Source organism: Oncorhynchus clarkii, chromosome 24, assembly GCF_045791955.1.
Source record: "Oncorhynchus clarkii lewisi isolate Uvic-CL-2024 chromosome 24, UVic_Ocla_1.0, whole genome shotgun sequence".
In the NCBI taxonomy this organism is placed as follows: domain Eukaryota; kingdom Metazoa; phylum Chordata; class Actinopteri; order Salmoniformes; family Salmonidae; genus Oncorhynchus; species Oncorhynchus clarkii.
The window spans coordinates 840740-859637 of record NC_092170.1 but is presented as its reverse complement, the minus strand read 5'-3'; the positions used below and the strand labels follow the sequence as shown (position 1 = coordinate 859637).

Genomic DNA, 18898 nt, shown 5'->3' with positions numbered 1-18898 from the left:
GATTGTAGGACGGCCGGTGTGTTAAGCATGTCCCAGTTTAGGTCACCTAACAGTATGACTATGACGATAGTACGACCTCACATATGGTGTCCAGGGCGCAGCTGGGGGCAGAAGGTGGTCTGTAGGAAGCGGACCTGTTTCTGGAAAGGTGGATTTTTAAAAGTAGAAGCTCAAATTGTTTGTGCAAGGAACTGAATAGTATGACAGAACTCTGGAGGCTAACTCCCCCCCTTTTGCAGTTCTATCTTGTCAGAAAATGTTACAGTTAGGGATGGAAATGTCAGGGTTTTTGGTGGCCTTCCTAAGACAGGAATCAGACATGGCTAGGACATCCGGGTAGGCAGAGTGTGCTAAAGCAGTGAATAAAACAAATTTAGGGAGGAGGCTTCTAATGTTAACATGCATGAAACCAAGACTTTTACAGTTACAGAAGTCAACAAATGAGAGCGCCTGGGGAATGGAAGTGGAGCTAAACACTGCAGGGCCTGGATTAACCTCTACATCACCAGAGGAACAGAGGAGTAAGATAAGGGTACGGCTAAAGGCTATAAGAACTGGTTGTCTAGTGCGTTCGGAACAGAGAGTAAAAGGAGCAGGTTTCTGGGCACGGAAGAATAGATTCAAGGCATAATGTACAGACAAGGGTATGGTAGGATGTGAATACAGCGGAGGTAAACCTAGGCATTGAGTGACGACGAGATGTATTGTCTCTAGAGACACCATTTAAACCAGGTGAGGTCACCGCATGTGTGGGAGGTGAAACAAAAGGGTTAGCTAAGGCATATTGAGCAGGGCTGGAAGCTCTACAGTGAAATAAGACAATAAACACTAACCAAAACAGCAATGGACAAGGCATATTGACATTATGGAGAGGCATACGTTGCCGAGTGATCATGGGGTCTAGTGAGTAGCTAGGTGGGCGGGAGACATGGCAATTCAGCCGGGGCTAGCAAGCTAGCAGGATGGCCTAAGGGGGACATCGCAACGGAAGAGTCAGTTGTAGCCCCCTCGGGCGGTTACGTTGGCAGACCAGTCGTGATGGATCGGCAGGGCTCCGTGTAGTAAAAGGGTCCAGGCCAATCGGCAAAATAGGTATTGTAGCCCAAGAAAATTGGCTGATGGACCTCTTCAGCGACCAGTCCGATATGCTCTAGACAGCTAGCGAGCCGCGGCCAGCAGGCTAGCAGATGGGCAATCAGGGGACGTAAAAACAACGGGGGTGGCCATCCTGATAGTTGTCATATTTAGTTGTTCAATCCATGAAATATTAGAAGTGGACAAAAGTTTAACAATAGTCCTATAAATCTACCTCACTGATCATGGAACTGTAATGACAATGATCTAGTCGTAGTAAACCGTGCGCCAGGCTCCGGGTTTAAACTGAATTCCAAGTAGGCAACAAAAACAATGTAGGTTACAAATGGAAAGAAACTAACACAGAAGCTGTAATACATTCGGTGCAACTGAGCACAGCTTTCCATAGTCTACAGAAGTCTATTTAGCTTGCGTCTCCAAATTCCATCCCCACAAACTATGAGGCCATACAATTAAATTAATGATCTGAATAATGGCACAGCTATTTATAGCCTAGGCTACGTCACTATGGGTGGAAAAGGGGCCGAATACCTGTCATGTTGATTTTCTGCCCTATGACTGATTTTACATTTAGTCTCCAGTGATCATAAGGATAAAGAATCCAAAGCAATTGCTATGCTTTCTCAATATTTGTATTTATCATCCGCTTCTCCAAACATATTAAGCCTACTCATTTACCTATAATAGCTCTTATTAATGTATAAATTAGGTGGCCTGGCAGACATCTCAGATTGGATGTCGGCCCACCACCTCAAACTCAACCTCAACAAAACAGAGCTGCTCTTCCTCTTAAGAAAGGCCTGCTCCAAGACCTCTCCATCACGGTTGACAACTCCATGGTGTCCCCCTCCCGGAGTGCAAAGAACCTTGGAGTGACCCTGGACAATACCCTGTCGTTCTCTGCAAACATCAAAGCAGTGACTCGCTCCTGCAGGTTCATGCTCTACAACATCCATAGAGCATGACCTTTCCTCACACTGGAAGCAGCTCAGGTCCTAATCCAGGCACTTATCATTTCCCGTCTAGACTACTGCAACTCTGTTGGCTGGGCCATCAAACCCCTGCAATTTATCCAGAATGCCGCAGTTTGCCTGGTGTTCAACCTTCCTAAGTTCTCCCATGTCACCCGGCTCCTCCACTGGCTTCCATTCGAAGTTCACATAATCTTCAAGACCCTGGTGCTTGCCGACAGAGCAGCATGGGGAACTGCACCTCCTTATCGTCAGGCTATACTCAAAACCCACATCCCTACCCAAGCACTCCGTACCCCGACATCTCTTCTCTTGGCCTCTTAGCTCATGCTCAGCCCAGTCAAAGCTCTTCTCTGTCCTGGCACCCCAAATGTGAAACAAGCTTCCCCCTAAAGTCAGGATAGCGGAGTCCCTGCCCAATTAGTGCATTCAGCTATTTCAGTCACACCTGTTGCCGACAAGTGTATAAAATCGAGCTCATAACCATGCAATCTTCATAGACAAACACTGCCCTTACTGAAGAGCTGAAGCGTGTAGAACATAACAATTGTCTGTCCTTCGTTGCAACACTCACTACAGAGTTCCAAACTGCCTCTGGAAGCAAAGTCAGCACAAGAACTGATCGTCGGGAGCTACATGAAATGGATTTCCATGGCCGAGCAGCCGCACACAAGCCTAAGATCACCATGCTCAATGCCAAGCATCGGCAGGAGTGGTGTAAACCTCGCCGCCATTGGACTCTGGAGCAGTGGAAACGCATTCACCATCTGGCAGTCCGACGGACTAATCTGGGTTTGGCAGATGCCAGGAAAACGCTACCTGGTTTGTCGAGATCGGTAGGGAAGAACTTGACTGGCCCGCACAGAGCCCTGACATCAACCCCATCGAACACCTTTGAGATAAATTGGAACGCCTACTGTGAGCAGGCCTAATCGCCCAACATCAGTGCCCGACCTCATTAATGCTCTTGTGGCTGAATGGATGCAACTCCCTGCAGCAATGTTCCAACATCTAGTGGGAAGCCTTCCCAGAAGAGTGGAGGCTGTGATAGCAGCAAAGGGGGGGACCAACTCCATATTAATCCCCATGATTTTGGAATTAGATGTTTGACAAGCAGGTGTCCACATAGGCACGTAGTACATTTCTGTGATCTCCACCCCAAACATGTACCTGGTCGGCACTGGCACATGCTTAAGTGGATCTTCCACTTAGATCAATGCGTTATCAAACAATGAAAGCATTGGAGTATCTGAGAGGGCGGACTCTACGTTACTTTGCTATGTTACCAAGGGTAGCATCTGGCTGTATGAGGAGGCTTTTATTTTACAGTCCAGGTCATGTTTGTTAGAGCACACAACAAAAGGTTACTAAACGTTTCGCAACAGAACGACAAAATGAGCGTCCAGCTAATCCCTCCCAGTTTCAATACACCAATACACCAATACTCCATTTAGTGCCTTACGAACACAACCCAGGTCTGTCCTGTTACCTTTAGGCCCAGGTAACCCTGCAATGCCAGGCAGCCCGGGGGGGCCTGAAGTCCCCTTGTCCCCTTTGAGCCCTGGTAAGCCGGGCACACCGTTGTCCCCCTCTTCACTGGTCATGGGCAGAGCAGGGCCGGAGCAGCCAATGTCACCTGGTGAACCTGAAACATCACCACAAACACACAACTAAAGTGTTAATTGTGACTGTGTTTGTAACAATTTTGTTTTGCAGCAACATAAAATACTAATAAAAAAATAAATGTTCTTCTCACAATGACACTTGTGAACAAACTAAACATTTGGTTTAAATTGATGGGAGCTTCAAATACTGAACCTTGCAATTGCCCTGCATCTTAGAATTTTACTCTCACATTGCGTGTCATTGCAAAATAAAAATGTTGCTATATTAGTAGTCTGCTATATTTAAGCAATAAGGCCCAAGGGGGTGTCTTATATGGCCCATTACCAAGGCTAAGGGCTGTTCTTAGGCACTAAGCGAAGCCGTGGTATATTAGCCATATACCACAAACTCCTGAAGTGCTTTATTGCTTTTAATAACCGGTTGCCAACATATAAAAACATTTGATTGACATATTTATCAAAAACGTTATTTTTTAAACAATATATATGTCTAAACAATGAACCTTTATTTTAACATGCGTCCTGTATTATACAATGTAAATATACCCATATACAAACATTAAAATAAAATAAAACTGTCATGGGAAGCACAAATAAAACATCCCCAGAAAAAGTTACATTCCTCCACCAATAAGTCTCCAATCAATACTTTGGTTTGCCAGAACAGCAACAGATCATCAAGAACATCAAGATGAAATGTATTTTGAATTTTGTTTGAGCAATACGGTGCATTAGAACTAAAAGCAAATTTACCTAGCTCGGTAGAGCCCCCTAGGAACATCAAGCATTAACCAATCCTCTGAATGGGTTAGGCAACTTATACTTCAACAGCAAAGTTAGATAAGACAGAAGTTTTTGAAGTAGGGCCTTGTAAACAGATAGGCAGTAAGGAGAGTTCTATGGATCTTTAGCATAGTCCAGACAACCTTTTGACCTGTAACAAGACGAAGGGCACTATAGTAGATGGCATCCAAAGGTTTAAGAGAAGTAGCAGCTGCACATTGCTAAATAATATCACCATAATCAAGAACAGATCAAAAGGTTGACTGTATAATCTGCTTCCTACTACTTAGAGAAAGGCGTGATCTATTTCTGTAGAAAAAGGCCACTATAAATCTTAGTTTCTTAACCAGCTCATCTTTATGTTTTTTTTAAAGTGTAAAATCCACATCAAACCTGATGCTTAACTATTTATATGCGGGAACATGTTTGATTGGAGAACCATCTAATGAGTGAATATTCTTACAAACATGTATTTTGTTTTGCCCGTATTAAGCACAAGTTTTAAATCAGCAAGGGATCACGGTCTTTCATCTATCCAAAAGGAGGGTATAGTCCGGACACAAATCTGGTTGCTAATTATATTTCCATTGTTGCCATTCAAACAACGATTGGTTGCAATGCAGGCTGGCAAACGTTCTTCTCCCTTGCTAGCTAGCCAACTACACAGATATACAATGCGCGTCTTTCTTTTTCCCAATGCAGTTAAGCCAAAACCACGGCTCGTTATTCAGAAGGGTGTTCTACAACCCTTTGATTGCTCTCCAAGTCTCCAAGATCGGAAGTGAATATCACAAAGCACGAAATTACAGATCACTGATCATTAGCGTTTGCCCTTGTATTTCAACATTGAAAAATATAATAACAATGTTGTGGACCAAGCTAGCCATTAACGTCCCTTAACGCTCAAAGACAGATTCAATGGCTGTAGCATAGCGTATTAGACTGAATGATTACCTAATATATATTTGAGAAAGGATGAATGATAAGCATATGATTTTACCTGATAATAGACTACTAATGATAATATAACAACTTAAACTACCAAGCTGGTAACGTTAAGTAGCCTAGGTTAACTAAGCTGACCCTCAATTGAGGGAATTCAGAGTTCTGAGACATTTTTACAACTCTGAAAATAAATACATGGGCAAATGTTCCCAACCATGATAATAATAGGCCTGCATTACGGTTGGCAGCTAATTGTTAAATTACACTTTCCATCCTTACATTGGAAGGTCACTGTCTCTGCACTGATCACCTGTGAGTGAGACAAAGCTAGCTAGCCAATGGGAGCATTGTAGAACACCCCTCTGAATAACGGGCCGTGGTTTTGGCTTAACTGCGTTTGGAAAAAGAAAGACGTATACAATACCAGTACGTCAAACTCTGCAGCTGGACTGACAGCAAACGTACTGCATGTCTGTTTTAACCGTTTTCAATTGACATTTATTTGGATATATCGATAATTATGTTATGATGTTGATGCATGATTTCGCCTGGCTCAGTTGCTGTCTCGTCAGGACAAGGTTTACTCTCTATGGTACAGGGGAGATAACATTTCTAAAATTGCAACATTGTTGCCGAGGTCGCAGTGGTTGACAGCAAGGTTCATATAAACACCCAGTGTTGTAAACCAAATATTAATCCCAAATCACACCGCAGTTAAAAATGTATTTTATTTTTCGCACGTGAACCAGAGTGCTCACCCTGGAAATAGAATGCAGTGTAGCAATGCATGAATCCAACAACATTCTATATGCAGTTGTCGGAAGTCGGAAGTTTACATACACCTTAGCCAAATACATTTAAACTCAGTTTCTCGCAATTCATGACATTTAATCCCTGTCTTTGGTCAGTTAGGATCACCACTTTCCTTTAAGAATGTGAAATGTCAGAATAATAGTAGAGAGAATGATTTATTTCAGATTTGATTTATTTCAGCACATTCCCAGTGGGTCATAAATATATTTACACTCAACTAGTATTTGGTAGCATTGCCTTTAAATTGTTTAACTTGGGTCAAACATTTAGGGTAGCCTTCCAAAAGCTTCCCACAATAAGTTCCCCCTGACAGAGCTGGTGTAACTGAGTCAGGTTTGTAGGCCTCCTTGCTCGCGCACGCTTTTACAGTTCAGCTCACATATTTTCTATAGGATTGAGGTCAGGGCATTGTGATGGCCACTCCAATACCTCGACTTTGTTGTCCTTAAGCCATTTTGTCACAACTTTGGAAGTACGCTTGGGGTCATTGTCCATTTGGAAGACCCATTTGCAAACAAGCTTTAAACTTCCTGACTGATGTCTTGAGATGTTGCTTCAATATATCCACATAATTTTACTCCCTCATAATGCCATCTATTTTGTGAAGTGCAGCAGTCCCTCCTGCAGCGAAGCACCCCCACAACATAATGCTGCCACCCCCTGTACTTCACGTTTGGGATGGTGTTCTTCAGCTTGCAAGCCTCCCCCTTCTTCCTCCAAACATAACGATAGTCATTATGGCCAAACAGTTCTATTTTTGTTTCATCAGACCAGTGGACATTTCTAAAAACGTACGATCTTTGTCCCCATGTGCAGTTGCAAACCATAGTGGCTTTTTTTATGGCGGTTTTGGAGCAGTGGCTTCTTCCTTGCTGAGCGGCTTTTCAGGTTATGTTGATTTAGGACTCGTTTTACTGTGGATATAGATACTTTTGTACCTGTTTCCTCCAGCATCTTCACAAGGTCCTTTGCTGTTGTTCTGGGATTGATTTGCACTTTTCGCACCATAGTACGTTCATCTCTAGGAGACAGAGGGTGTCTCCTTCCTGAGCGGTATAACGGCTGTGTGGTACCATGGTGTTTAAACTTGCCTACTGTTGTGTGTACAGATGAATGTGGTATCTTCAGGCATTTGGAAATTGCTCCCAAGGATGAACCAGACTTGTGAAGGCATACAAAAACTTCTTTTGATTTACCTACGATGTCAAGCAAAGAGGCACTGAGTTTGAAGGTAGGCCTTGAAATACATCCACAGGTACAGCTCCAATTGACTGAAATGATGTCAATTAGCCTATCAGAAGCTTCTAAAGACCTGATTTAATTTCTGGAATTTTCCAACCTGTTTAAAAGCACAGTCAACTTAGTGTATGTAAACTTCTGACCCACTGGAATTGTGATACAGTGAATTATAAGTCAACTAATCTGTCTGTAAACAATTGTTGGAAAAATTACTTGGTGTCATGCACAAAGTAGATGTCCTAACCGACTTGCCAAACTATACTTTGTTAACAAGAAAATAGTGGAGTGGTTGAAAAACTAGTTTTAATGATTCCAACCTAAGTGTATGTAAACTTCCAACATGTGCATGCTTAGTCAATGCCGGTTAAAATGAATCAAATCTGTTCTAGAGATTGAGTGGGTCATTTGTATTAGACAATTTTTATGATCTTCCCTACTTTATAAGTAGGCTAGAATTGTAGTTAACAAATGTATTGGGCTGTAGGCTAGAATTGAATTGACAAGTATAACTCCTCTAGCTCCACAATGAGATAGGGTGCAGGCCATGGTGCAGGCCAGGGTGCAGGCCAGGCAGCAGGCTGTTAGCGAGCCTGCCAGCTTAGTGGAGTCTGCCACTAGCACAGTCAGTGTAGTCAGCTCAGCTATACCCATTGAGACCGTGTCTGTGCCTCAATCTAGGTTGGGCAAAACTAAACATGGCGGTGTTTATCTTAGCACTGGAATAATGACCTCCTCCATTCCTGTCATTATTGAAAGAGATTGTGATATCTCACATCTCAAAACAGCGCTACTTAATGTTAGATCCCTCACTTATAGTCAATGAACTGATGGTGACTGATCATAATCTTTACTTAACTATGCAAGTCAGTAAAGAACAAATTCTTATTTACAATGACGGCCTACCCCGGACGACGCTGGGCCAATTGCACGCCGCCCTATGGGACTCCCAATCACTGCCAGATGTGATGCAGCCTGGATGTGATTGGCCTGACTGAAGCATGGCTTAAGCTTGATGAATTTCCTCATGGTTACACTAGTGACCATATCCCCCGTGCATCCCGCAAAAGCAGAGGTGTTGCTAACATTTACGAAATTTACGCAAATTTCTATTTACCCTCCCCCCAAAAAATATACTACATTTTTGTTTTTTGAGCTTCTAGTCATGAAATCTATTCAGCCTACTCAATCACTTTTTATAGCTGCAGTTCACAGGCCTCCTGGGCCGTACACGGCATTCCTCAATGAGATAGGGTGCAGGCCATGGTGCAGGCCAGGGTGCAGGCCAGGCAGCAGGCTGTTAGCGAGCCTGCCAGCTTTAGTGGAGTCTGCCACTAGCACAGTCAGTGTAGTCAGCTCAGCTATACCCATTGAGACCGCTTCTTCCTAGGTTCCTGCCTTTCTAGGGACTTTTTCCTAGCCACCGTGCTTCTACATCTGCATCGCTTGCTGTTTGGGGTTTTAGGCTGTGTTTCTGTATAGCACTTTGTGACATTGGCTGATGTAAAAAGGGCTTTATAAATACATTTGATTGATTGATTGATTTGATTGAAATAGGCTATGCATTTGAAAACAAGAGTCGACCTGTGTTGATTTGGATCATATGCATATACAGAGCCTTCAGAAAGTATTCATACCCCTTGACTTATTCCACATTTTGTTGTGTTATAGTCTGAATTCAAAATGGATGAAATTGTTGTTTTTTATGTGTTTTAATTTGTTTAAAAGCACCTCTCTGATTGGGTTAAATGCGGAAGAGACATTTCGGTTGAACGCATTCAGTTGTGCAACTGACTAGGTACCGCCTTTCCTTTCCAAGATGACTCAAAGCTGTAAGGTGCTTCTACAAAGTATTGACTCAGGGGTGTGAATACATGTAAATGAGATATTTCAATACATTTGCAAACATTTCAAAAAATATGTTTTCACTTTGTCATTAAGTGGTATCATGCTGTAACAACAAAATGTGGAATGAGTATGAGAGGTATGAATACTTTCTGAAGGCAAAGGAGTGAGCTAAGCTACTCCAATTTCTAGAGATAATATAACTGTTTATTATTGTTTTTCATGACAATTACGCTGGCATATGCTACGCTGTCTATGTGAATTAACACTTGCTACTCTCGTACATACATTTCTCGCCGTTGATGGACATCGCTGTGGGATTTCAGCTTTAGGCTAGAAGCAAGGAAAAATAATATGTGAGTAAAAGCCTTATTACTTTTCTTTTGGAATTTCCCGTGGTATATCAAGAACAGCTTAGCGATACTTCAAAAATAACAATCATATCCGTGGTGTGATATACACACGTCTGGAATGCTGTTTCAGCCAATCAGCATCCAGAATCAAAAGTACCCTCTTTAAAAAAAAAGTATTATAACCCGGGTAATTTGCATAAAACAGCATTCCAGACCTTTGTATATGAGACTATATACCACAGGTGTGACGCAAAAATACCTGTTTACTGCTCTGAAGTATCACTACACTGGTCTTGATATACCACAGCAAAGGACAAGAGAAAAGCAATAAGGTGTTTATTATTATACTAAACAAAAATATGAACGCATGATGCCACAAGTTCAAAGGTTTTACTGAGTTACAGTTCACAGAAGGAAATCAGTCAATTTAAATAAATTCATTAGGCCCTAATTTATGGATTTCACATGACTGGGCAATGAGAACAGCCATGGGTGGGCTTGGGAAGGCGTAGGCCCACCCACTTGGGAGTTAGGCCCACCCACCGAGGAGCAAGGCCCAGCCAATCAGAATGAGTTTTTCAGCACAAAAGGGCTTTATTACAGAGAAAAATACCCCCTCAGTATATTTCCCCTTGCTTCTAGCCTAGCATTAAGGTTTGCAACAACAGGGGTTTGTACAAACCTTGCTGTCTGCCTCTCCGACCTCCACAAACATTTTGCAAATGTAATTTACACATTATGTCGAGGTCGTAGAGGCCGATAGCAAGGTTTGTACAAACCTCTGTTGCAATTATGCTCACGCATTAGTTTGCCTGGCTGGCTCAGGACAGCTGCTGTCTCATCAGGACACCATTCACTCTCTATGTGGGAGATCACATGAAGTATAATGGATAAAGTATATCCAAATAAATGTCAATAGAAAACAGCTAAAACTAATGTAAATGCAACTTATTTTCTTTAATTTCTGCAGCCGAATTTGATTTGATTTTGTTCTGTCGATAGCTAGCTGGCAAGATTATTTGATTTCATAGCAAGGATGGACATAGAATTAGCAGCTAGATTTTTTCCCCAGACTATTTCCTCTGGTGAAAGGATGAAATAGTATAAATTGAATTGAACTCGTCTTCGTGTTGTGCCTAAGAACAGCCATGGTATATTGGCCATATACCACACCCCGTCGGGCCTTATTCCTATGGGCACAAAAAGGCACCAGAGTGAAGTTTCCCCTAGGTACAGATCTAGGATCAGCTTCCCCACCCCTAATCCTAAACTTAAAACATTGGTGGGGAAAATGTAAAACTGACCGAAGATCAGCGCCGAGGGGCAACTTCACCTAGCCTGGCTGACATGACTCACGTGGTACACCGCCGAGGGAGAGCTGTGACACACTGGTCTGGACAGGAGTCCATTGTAAATGCAGTATTCGCGCAGAAATGGGCTGTGCTTTGATTAATTCTCTCAAAAGTTGAGACCTCACGTTGTTCGGATTTGAAAATCCAACAGTTGTATTGGAAGTGGGCTGCACTCGGGGCTGTGTGTGGTTGTCCATGTGGGTGTTTGAGTGAGAACGACACAGAGGAGAACCAATCAGTAAAAAAGCACAGCCCCCTTCATTATCAACGCATCGTGCCGACAACATCAAAAGAGCCTTTCCAGACTCTGTAGTCAGCAGGAGTTAGGTGTTAGCCAGACTAAACTTCACTCTACTCCCATACAGACTGGTCATTAAAGGCGTCGACAACTGTGATTCTGACCTGGTGGTCCGTCGCGTCCAGGGAAGCCTGACTCCCCACAGTGGCCGGGCATGGACTCCTTACAGTCCATGCCTGGTAGACCGGAGGCACCTGTGTCTCCTGGGCTTCCTATAAAGAGAGGACATTCCTGGTCACAGCATTTTACTGAACCCTACTCCTTTTTGAAAAGCACAACATACAGTATATAACGAGTACAGTACACTAATATCATGTGCACTGCATCATTATGCACTGCTTGTATGTCAACTGCTCCATGGGAGGGTTTTATTCAAGCTTTCTGAGACAACTGTTTTTGCATTAAAAGTTAATGGGCCTCATTCGTAAGATTTGCCTCGTTTTAGACCAAATGTCTAAAACAAAGGCACGAGTTCCCAAAATGTGATGAAAAAACATTTGTCAAATATCTATAAACATTATAGTCATGTACATATCACATGAGCATGTTTCATTTATAAATCATGCATTTTCATGCAACATATAAATAAATAAGTCCTAAATCACAACATTACTGTGGATTTCCACGTATGCACAATGTACGAGCAAAGTTGCACGTAAGAAAAAACATTTAAATGTGGCCAGTGGTTTGATACAGTGTCCATATCTCTGGGGTTGGTATCACTGAGGTTATACAGTACCCGTTAGTCCAGACTGGCCCTTGGGGCCCAGAGGTCCTGGCTGAGAGGGCCCCTGAGGCCCTTGACACCCTCTGGAACCCTTCTCTCCTTTATAGCCTGGAGCACCGGAGGGACCGGGCACACCTGGGCCTGGGAAACACATTCACACAAACAAAATGTCTGACTCTCCATGACTCACCTCCCCAACATTCACAAATGTTATATTGAGAACTATATATTTTCCAGAATTTCAGAGAGATTATCTTGATATTGCTGCATTGTGCATTTTACTAACCTCTGGCCCCAACCTCTCCCTTCACACCCTTTAGTCCGTCCAGTCCATGCAAACCCAGTGGTCCAGGTGGACCTGGGGGGCGAAATAAGTAAATGAAAGTATATCAATGCTAGAATCTTATATTGATAGAAACATTTGATGTAAAATAATCTCCTTAGTTTCTAGTCTGGTTGAGCATGTCCCCACCTTTGAGTCCAAGTGGTCCTTGGTCTCCCTTGGGCCCAGTTTGTCCAGAGGTCCCTGGGAGACCATCAGCCCCAGGTTTACCACTCAGGCCTGGGGGTCCGATCACACCTTCCCAGCAGAGAGAGGAGAGAGGGGTAAAGGAGGAGAGCAGAGTATGAGCTAGGAGCTCAAACCAATCAAGGCACTGGTGAGATCATCAACAACACTAACAAACAAAGGTGAGCAAAGCCCACAAACCCTACAATGTTGGGTGTTAAGAGTTCGTTGGTGTTAATTAAGCATTGTTTTGGGTAGTGTGCAATTAAGCGTCTTGAAGGTTAAAGTCCTCACCAGCAGGCCCTGGAGGTCCGATGGATCCTTGAGGACCAGTTAACCCTTTAGGTCCTGGAGCTCCTGAAACTCCTGGTTCACCTACATCACCTTGGTCACCCGGTGCGGCTGAGGGAGGGAGAGGGGGCAAGTTTTACTGTACAGGTTGTTCACAGACATCATACACCGTCACTAGCGCATCTATAGCTTCCCTATTTCCCCTAGCTTGATCAGGGCACACATCTGCTATTGTGTGGTAAGTTGATAACAGGCCTGCACTCAAATAGTATTTTTCTTTAAAAAAAGTTTGAGCATTTGATTTGAGTTAGCCTGAATTTACCAGATTAGCAATTTTGGGACTTTTCCATTAGTTCCATAGTGCGAAACAAGTTAAAGCAATCACAGCCAAAGTATTTGAAAGATACTATTTTAACTCAGTTCTTTACACATCTTCCGTGCGGTAGTTATATTGATAACACCACATGGAGGAGGGACGTGGACAATTACCTTCAAGTATCATCATTGGTGAAGAGCCCGTGTTGGAGTTATCAGTTGTCTCCAGGAGATGGTTACTGGTTACTAAGACCCATCTGATCTATTGTGGCAAACCCCTTAATAGCTTCAAGGGATGCCCCTTGCTCCTTTTGTCTGCATGCCTTTATCACAGCCATAGATTTTTAGCTAGTGGTGGCAAAAGTTATCAGAAGTTTGTAGTGACTGTTAAGAGAACTGAACCATGGTTTACAGTTTCTCCTGGCCCATAGACTATTTTCATGGTGAGGAACCAATTAAAATTAAGTTGTAAAATCCGGAACTTCTCTTTTAAATGTGTGCTGTATCATCTCCTATCCTCTTACCAAATGCTCCAGTGTTCCCTGTAGCTCCTCTATCACCAGCCGGTCCAGCGATGCCAATAGAGTCGCCCCGTTCACCTGTAAACCAATCAACTCTCAGATCTCATCACCGCGAAGCATAATGACCTCTGCCTAACAAATCAGTCATAGTCCCTGCAGCTTTTCCCTGGTGATATGCACAACATCACAATGAGAAGAGAAAATACTGTAGAAGTTGTGACTATATGTCTATTGGAAGTACCTTTAAGACCACTGTACCCTGGGAAGCCAGGTGTGCCAGGAGATCCAGTACACCCAGATTCACCCTAATGAGACACCAATAAAAACAGTGTTTAGTATTTGGCATGTATTTGACCCATGTCTATAATCAGACCAAGTACAGTGCCTTGCGAAAGTATTCGGCCCCCTTGAACTTTGCGACCTTTTGCCACATTTCAGGCTTCAAACATAAATATATAAAACTGTATTTTTTTGTGAAGAATCAACAACAAGTGGGACACAATCATGAAGTGGAACGACATTTATTGGATATTTCAAACTTTTTTAACAAATCAAAAACTGAAAAATTGGGCGTGCAAAATTATTCAGCCCCTTTACTTTCAGTGCAGCAAACTCTCTCCAGAAGTTCAGTGAGGATCTCTGAATGATCCAATGTTGACCTAAACGACTAATGATGATAAATACAATCCACCTGTGTTTAATCAAGTCTCCGTATAAATGCACCTGCACTGTGATAGTCTCAGAGGTCAGTCAAAAGCGCAGAGAGCATCATGAAGAACAAGGAACACACCAGGCAGGTCCGAGATACTGTTGTGAAGAAGTTTAAAGCCGGATTTGGATACAAAAAGATTTCCCAAGCTTTAAACATCCCAAGGAGCACTGTGCAAGCGATAATATTGAAATGGAAGGAATATCAGACCACTGCAAATCTACCAAGACCTGGCCGTCCCTCTAAACTTTCAGCTCATACAAGGAGAAGACTGATCAGAGATGCAGCCAAGAGGCCCATGATCACTCTGGATGAACTGCAGAGATCTACAGCTGAGGTGGGAGACTCTGTCCATAGGACAACAATCAGTCGTATATTGCACAAATCTGGCCTTTATGGAAGAGTGGCAAGAAGAAAGCCATTTCTTAAAGATATCCATAAAAAGTGTTGTTTAAAGTTTGCCACAAGCCACCTGGGAGACACACCAAACATGTGGAAGAAGGTGCTCTGGTCAGATGAAACCAAAATTGAACTTTTTGGCAACAATGCAAAACGTTATGTTTGGCGTAAAAGCAACACAGCTCATCACCCTGAACACACCATCCCCACTGTCAAACATGGTGGTGGCAGCATCATGGTTTGGGCCTGATTTTCTTCAGCAGGGACATGGAAGATGGTTAAAATTGATGGGAAGATGGATGGAGCCAAATACAGGACCATTCTGGAAGAAAACCTGATGGAGTCTGCAAAAGACCTGAGACCGGGACGGAGATTTGTCTTCCAACAAGACAATGATCCAAAACATAAAGCAAAATCTACAATGGAATGGTTCAAAAATAAACATATCCAGGTGTTAGAATGGCCAAGTCAAAGTCCAGAACTGAATCCAATCGAGAATCTGTGGAAAGAACTGAAAACTGCTGTTCACAAATGCTCTCCATCCAACCTCACTGAGCTCGAGCTGTTTTGCAAGGAGGAATGTGAAAAAATGTCAGTCTCTCGATGTGCAAAACTGATAGAGACATACCCCAAGCGACTTATAGCTGTAATCACAGCAAAAGGTGGCGCTACAAAGTATTAACTTAAGGGGGCTGAATAATTTTGCACGCCCAATTTTTCAGTTTTTGATTTGTTAAAAAAGTTTGAAATATCCAATAAATGTCGTTCTACTTCATGATTGTGTCCCACTTGTTGTTGATTCTTCACAAAAAAATACAGTTGTATATCTTTATGTTTGAAGCCTGAAATGTGGCAAAAGGTCGCAAAGTTCAAGGGGGCCGAATACTTTCGCAAGGCACTGTACAGTCGGTACTCTTAACATCCATACCTGATCACCAATCTCTCCAGGGAAGCCTATGATACCCCTCTGGCCAGGCAGGCCAGGTAGTCCAGGTTCACCTGAGCGTCCACATGTACCAGGTGGTCCTTGAGGCCCAGCCTCTATGCCAGGCCCCCCCAAAAGCCCTGGGTACCCTGGTAGACCCCTGCCTCCCGCAGGACCCTTGTCACCTGAAATGGGGTTTACAATAAGCAAGACTGCAGTCAAACTTGCAATTATGCTTGCTGCCAGACAAATACAAAAATGTAAGAAAAATTAACCAGCATATGTATATGCAACACACTTATTTTATTCAAAACATTAGCCAGCGCAAATACCTAATGTTTCAACCTATATGGCTTGTGTCCCTTCTCTGTCCTGCCTGGGAGTGAACCCATGACCTTCTTTACAACACTCACACAAACACTCCAATCGCTCTACCAAAACCATGGTCTTGATTGAGCAAGGGGCGACACTACTTCCAGTCTCAGGCAGGGTGATGTCACCACTCAACGCTTGCTCTGGATACTACATCTGCTGCTCTTGACACTCAGTTAAATGTAAACTCAGAAAGAATAACTACAGTGCCTTCAGAAAGTATCCATATATCCCTTTGACTTATTCTCCATTTTGTTAAGTAACAGGCTGAATTCAAAATGGATTAAATAGATGTTTTTCTCTCACCCATCTACAGACAATACCCCATAATGACAAAGAGAAAACATGTTTTTAGAAATGTATGCAAATGCAGAGAACACAAAATACAGAAATATCTAATTTATTTCAGTATTCACACCGCTTTGCTATGACACTCCAAATTGAGCTCAGGTGCATCCAATTTCCTTTGATCATCCTTGAGATGTCAGTCAGTACAACTTGATTGGAGTTCACCTGTGGCCAATTCAATTGTTTGGACATGATTTAGAAATAAACGCATCTGTCTACTGAAACTATACTATGAATTCCAAGGAACTGTCCGTAGATTTCTGAGAGAATTGGGACAGCGACACATTTTTGGTTGTTTTGGCTCTTTACTCCAGCACTTTTTGAAATGAAAGGTTACAATGACTATGCGGTTAAAGTGCATACGGTAAGCTTTAATTTATGGGTATTTTCATCCCTATCAGATGAGCCATTTAGAAATTACAGCACTTTTTGTACATAGTCCCCCCACTTTAGGGGACCAAAGGTATTGGGAAAAATGCACATTAAAAAGTTTGGACACACCTACTCATTCAAGGGTGTTTCTTTATTTTTATTGTTTCTACATTGTATAATAATAGTGAAGGGATCAAAACTATGAAATGACACATGGAATCATGTAGTAACTAAAAAAAGGTTAAACAAAACTAAATATATTTTATATTTGAGATTCTTCAAAGTAGCCACCCTTTGCCTTGACAGCTTTGCACACTCTTTGTATTCGCTCAACCAGTTTCACCTGGAATGCTTTTCCAACAGTCTTGAAGGAGATCCCACATATGCTGAGCACTTGTTGGCTGCTTTTCCGTCACTGTGTGGTCCAACTCATCCCAAACCATCTCAATTGGTCATCTAATGCAGCATTCCATCACTCTCCTTGTTAGTCAAATAGCCTTTACACAGCCTGGAGGTGTGTTGGGTCATTGTCCCGTTGAAAAAACAAATGATAGTCCCACCAAGTGGGCGGCAGGTGGTTAGAGCGTTGGACTAGTAACCGAAAGGTTGCAAGATCGAATCCCTGAGCTGAGCTGAAGGTAAAAATCTGTCATTCTGCCCCTGAACAAGGCAGTTAACCCACTGTTCCTAGGCCGTCAATGACAATAAGAATTTGTTCTTAACTGACTTGCCTAGTTAAATAAAGGTACAAATATTTTTTTTAAAGTGTAAACCAGTTGGGATGGCGTATCGCTGCAGAATGCTGTGGTAGCCATGCTGGTTAAGTGTGCCTTACATTCTAAATAAATCACTGACAGTGTCACCAGCAAAGCACCTCCTCCTCCATGCTTCACATTGGGAACCGCACATGCGGAGATCCTCCGTTCACCTACTCTGTGTCTCACAAAGACACAGCGATTGGAACCAAAAATGTCATATTTGACCACTGGTTCCAAACTGTTTATAGTCCCAAACATTCAACCTCCAGCTGCGTACCAGCTAGGACCAGGGTCAGCGCACTCTGAAATGTTTTATTTTTTTTTGCCATCATTGCCACACACAGTATGCAATACATTTATTAAACACAAGAATGAGTGTGAGTTTTTGTCACAACCTGGCTTGTGGGAAGTGACAGAGCTCTTACAGGACCAGGGCACAAATAATAATAATCAATAATTTCGCTCTTTATTTTGCCATCTTACATATAAAATCTTATTCACAATTTTTGATGAACAAATAATTCACCACAGGTTAATGAGATGGGTGTGCTTGAAAGGATGCACTGCAATGTTGGCTTGTATTGGCTTGTATTGGAGAGAGTCTCAGTCTTCAATAATTTTCCACACACAGTCTGTGACTGTATTTAGTTTTCATGCTAGTGAGGGCCGAGAATCCACTCTCACATAGGTATGTGGTTGCATATGGCATCAGTGTCTTAACAGCATGATTTGCCAAAGCAGGATACTCTGAGCGCAGCCCTATGCAGAAATCTGGCAGTGGCTTCTGATTAAATAACATTTTCACAGAACCACTTGTTGCAATTTCGATGAGGCTCTCTTGTTCAGATATCGGACTGGAGGCAGGGTATGAAAGGGATAATGAATCCAGTTGTTTGTGTCATCCGTTTCGGGAAAGTATTTGCGTAATTGCGCACCCAACTCACTCAGGTGCCTCACTATATCACATTTGACATTGTCCGTAAGCTTGAGTTCAATTGCATACAACAAATCATACAATGATGGAAAGACCTGTGGCCTACCTGGCCCACCCAGGTAGGCCAGTCGCGTGAGAAACTCGTCATCATGCAAGCGGTCAGACAAGTGAAAATTATGGTCAGTAAAGAAAACTTTAAGCTCGTCTCTCAATTCCAAAAAACGTGTCAATACTTTGCCCCTTGATAACCAGCGCACTTCTGTATTTTGTAAAAGCGTTACATGGTCACTGCCCATATCACTGCATAGTGCAGAAAATACACAAGAGTTCAGGGGCCTTGCTTTAACAAAGTTAACCATTTTTACTGTAGTGTCCAAAACATATTTCAAGCTGTAAGGCATTC

General features: G+C 42.7%; 1 protein-coding gene across 1 annotated transcript in view; it reads right to left on the bottom strand.

Annotated features, from left to right (window-relative positions):
- Positions 1–18898, bottom strand: part of LOC139382213 (collagen, type IV, alpha 4) — a 117831-nt gene that overhangs the window by 15967 nt on the left and 82966 nt on the right. Inside the window, exons 31-39 of the mRNA XM_071126093.1 lie at positions 15715–15896; positions 13920–13983; positions 13682–13756; positions 12846–12953; positions 12516–12623; positions 12330–12401; positions 12056–12184; positions 11421–11528; positions 3556–3711 (exon numbers count right to left, since the gene is read on the bottom strand). Of these exons, the coding sequence (XP_070982194.1) occupies positions 3556–3711; positions 11421–11528; positions 12056–12184; positions 12330–12401; positions 12516–12623; positions 12846–12953; positions 13682–13756; positions 13920–13983; positions 15715–15896 (1002 nt within the window). The remainder of the gene's footprint in view (positions 1–3555; positions 3712–11420; positions 11529–12055; positions 12185–12329; positions 12402–12515; positions 12624–12845; positions 12954–13681; positions 13757–13919; positions 13984–15714; positions 15897–18898) is intronic.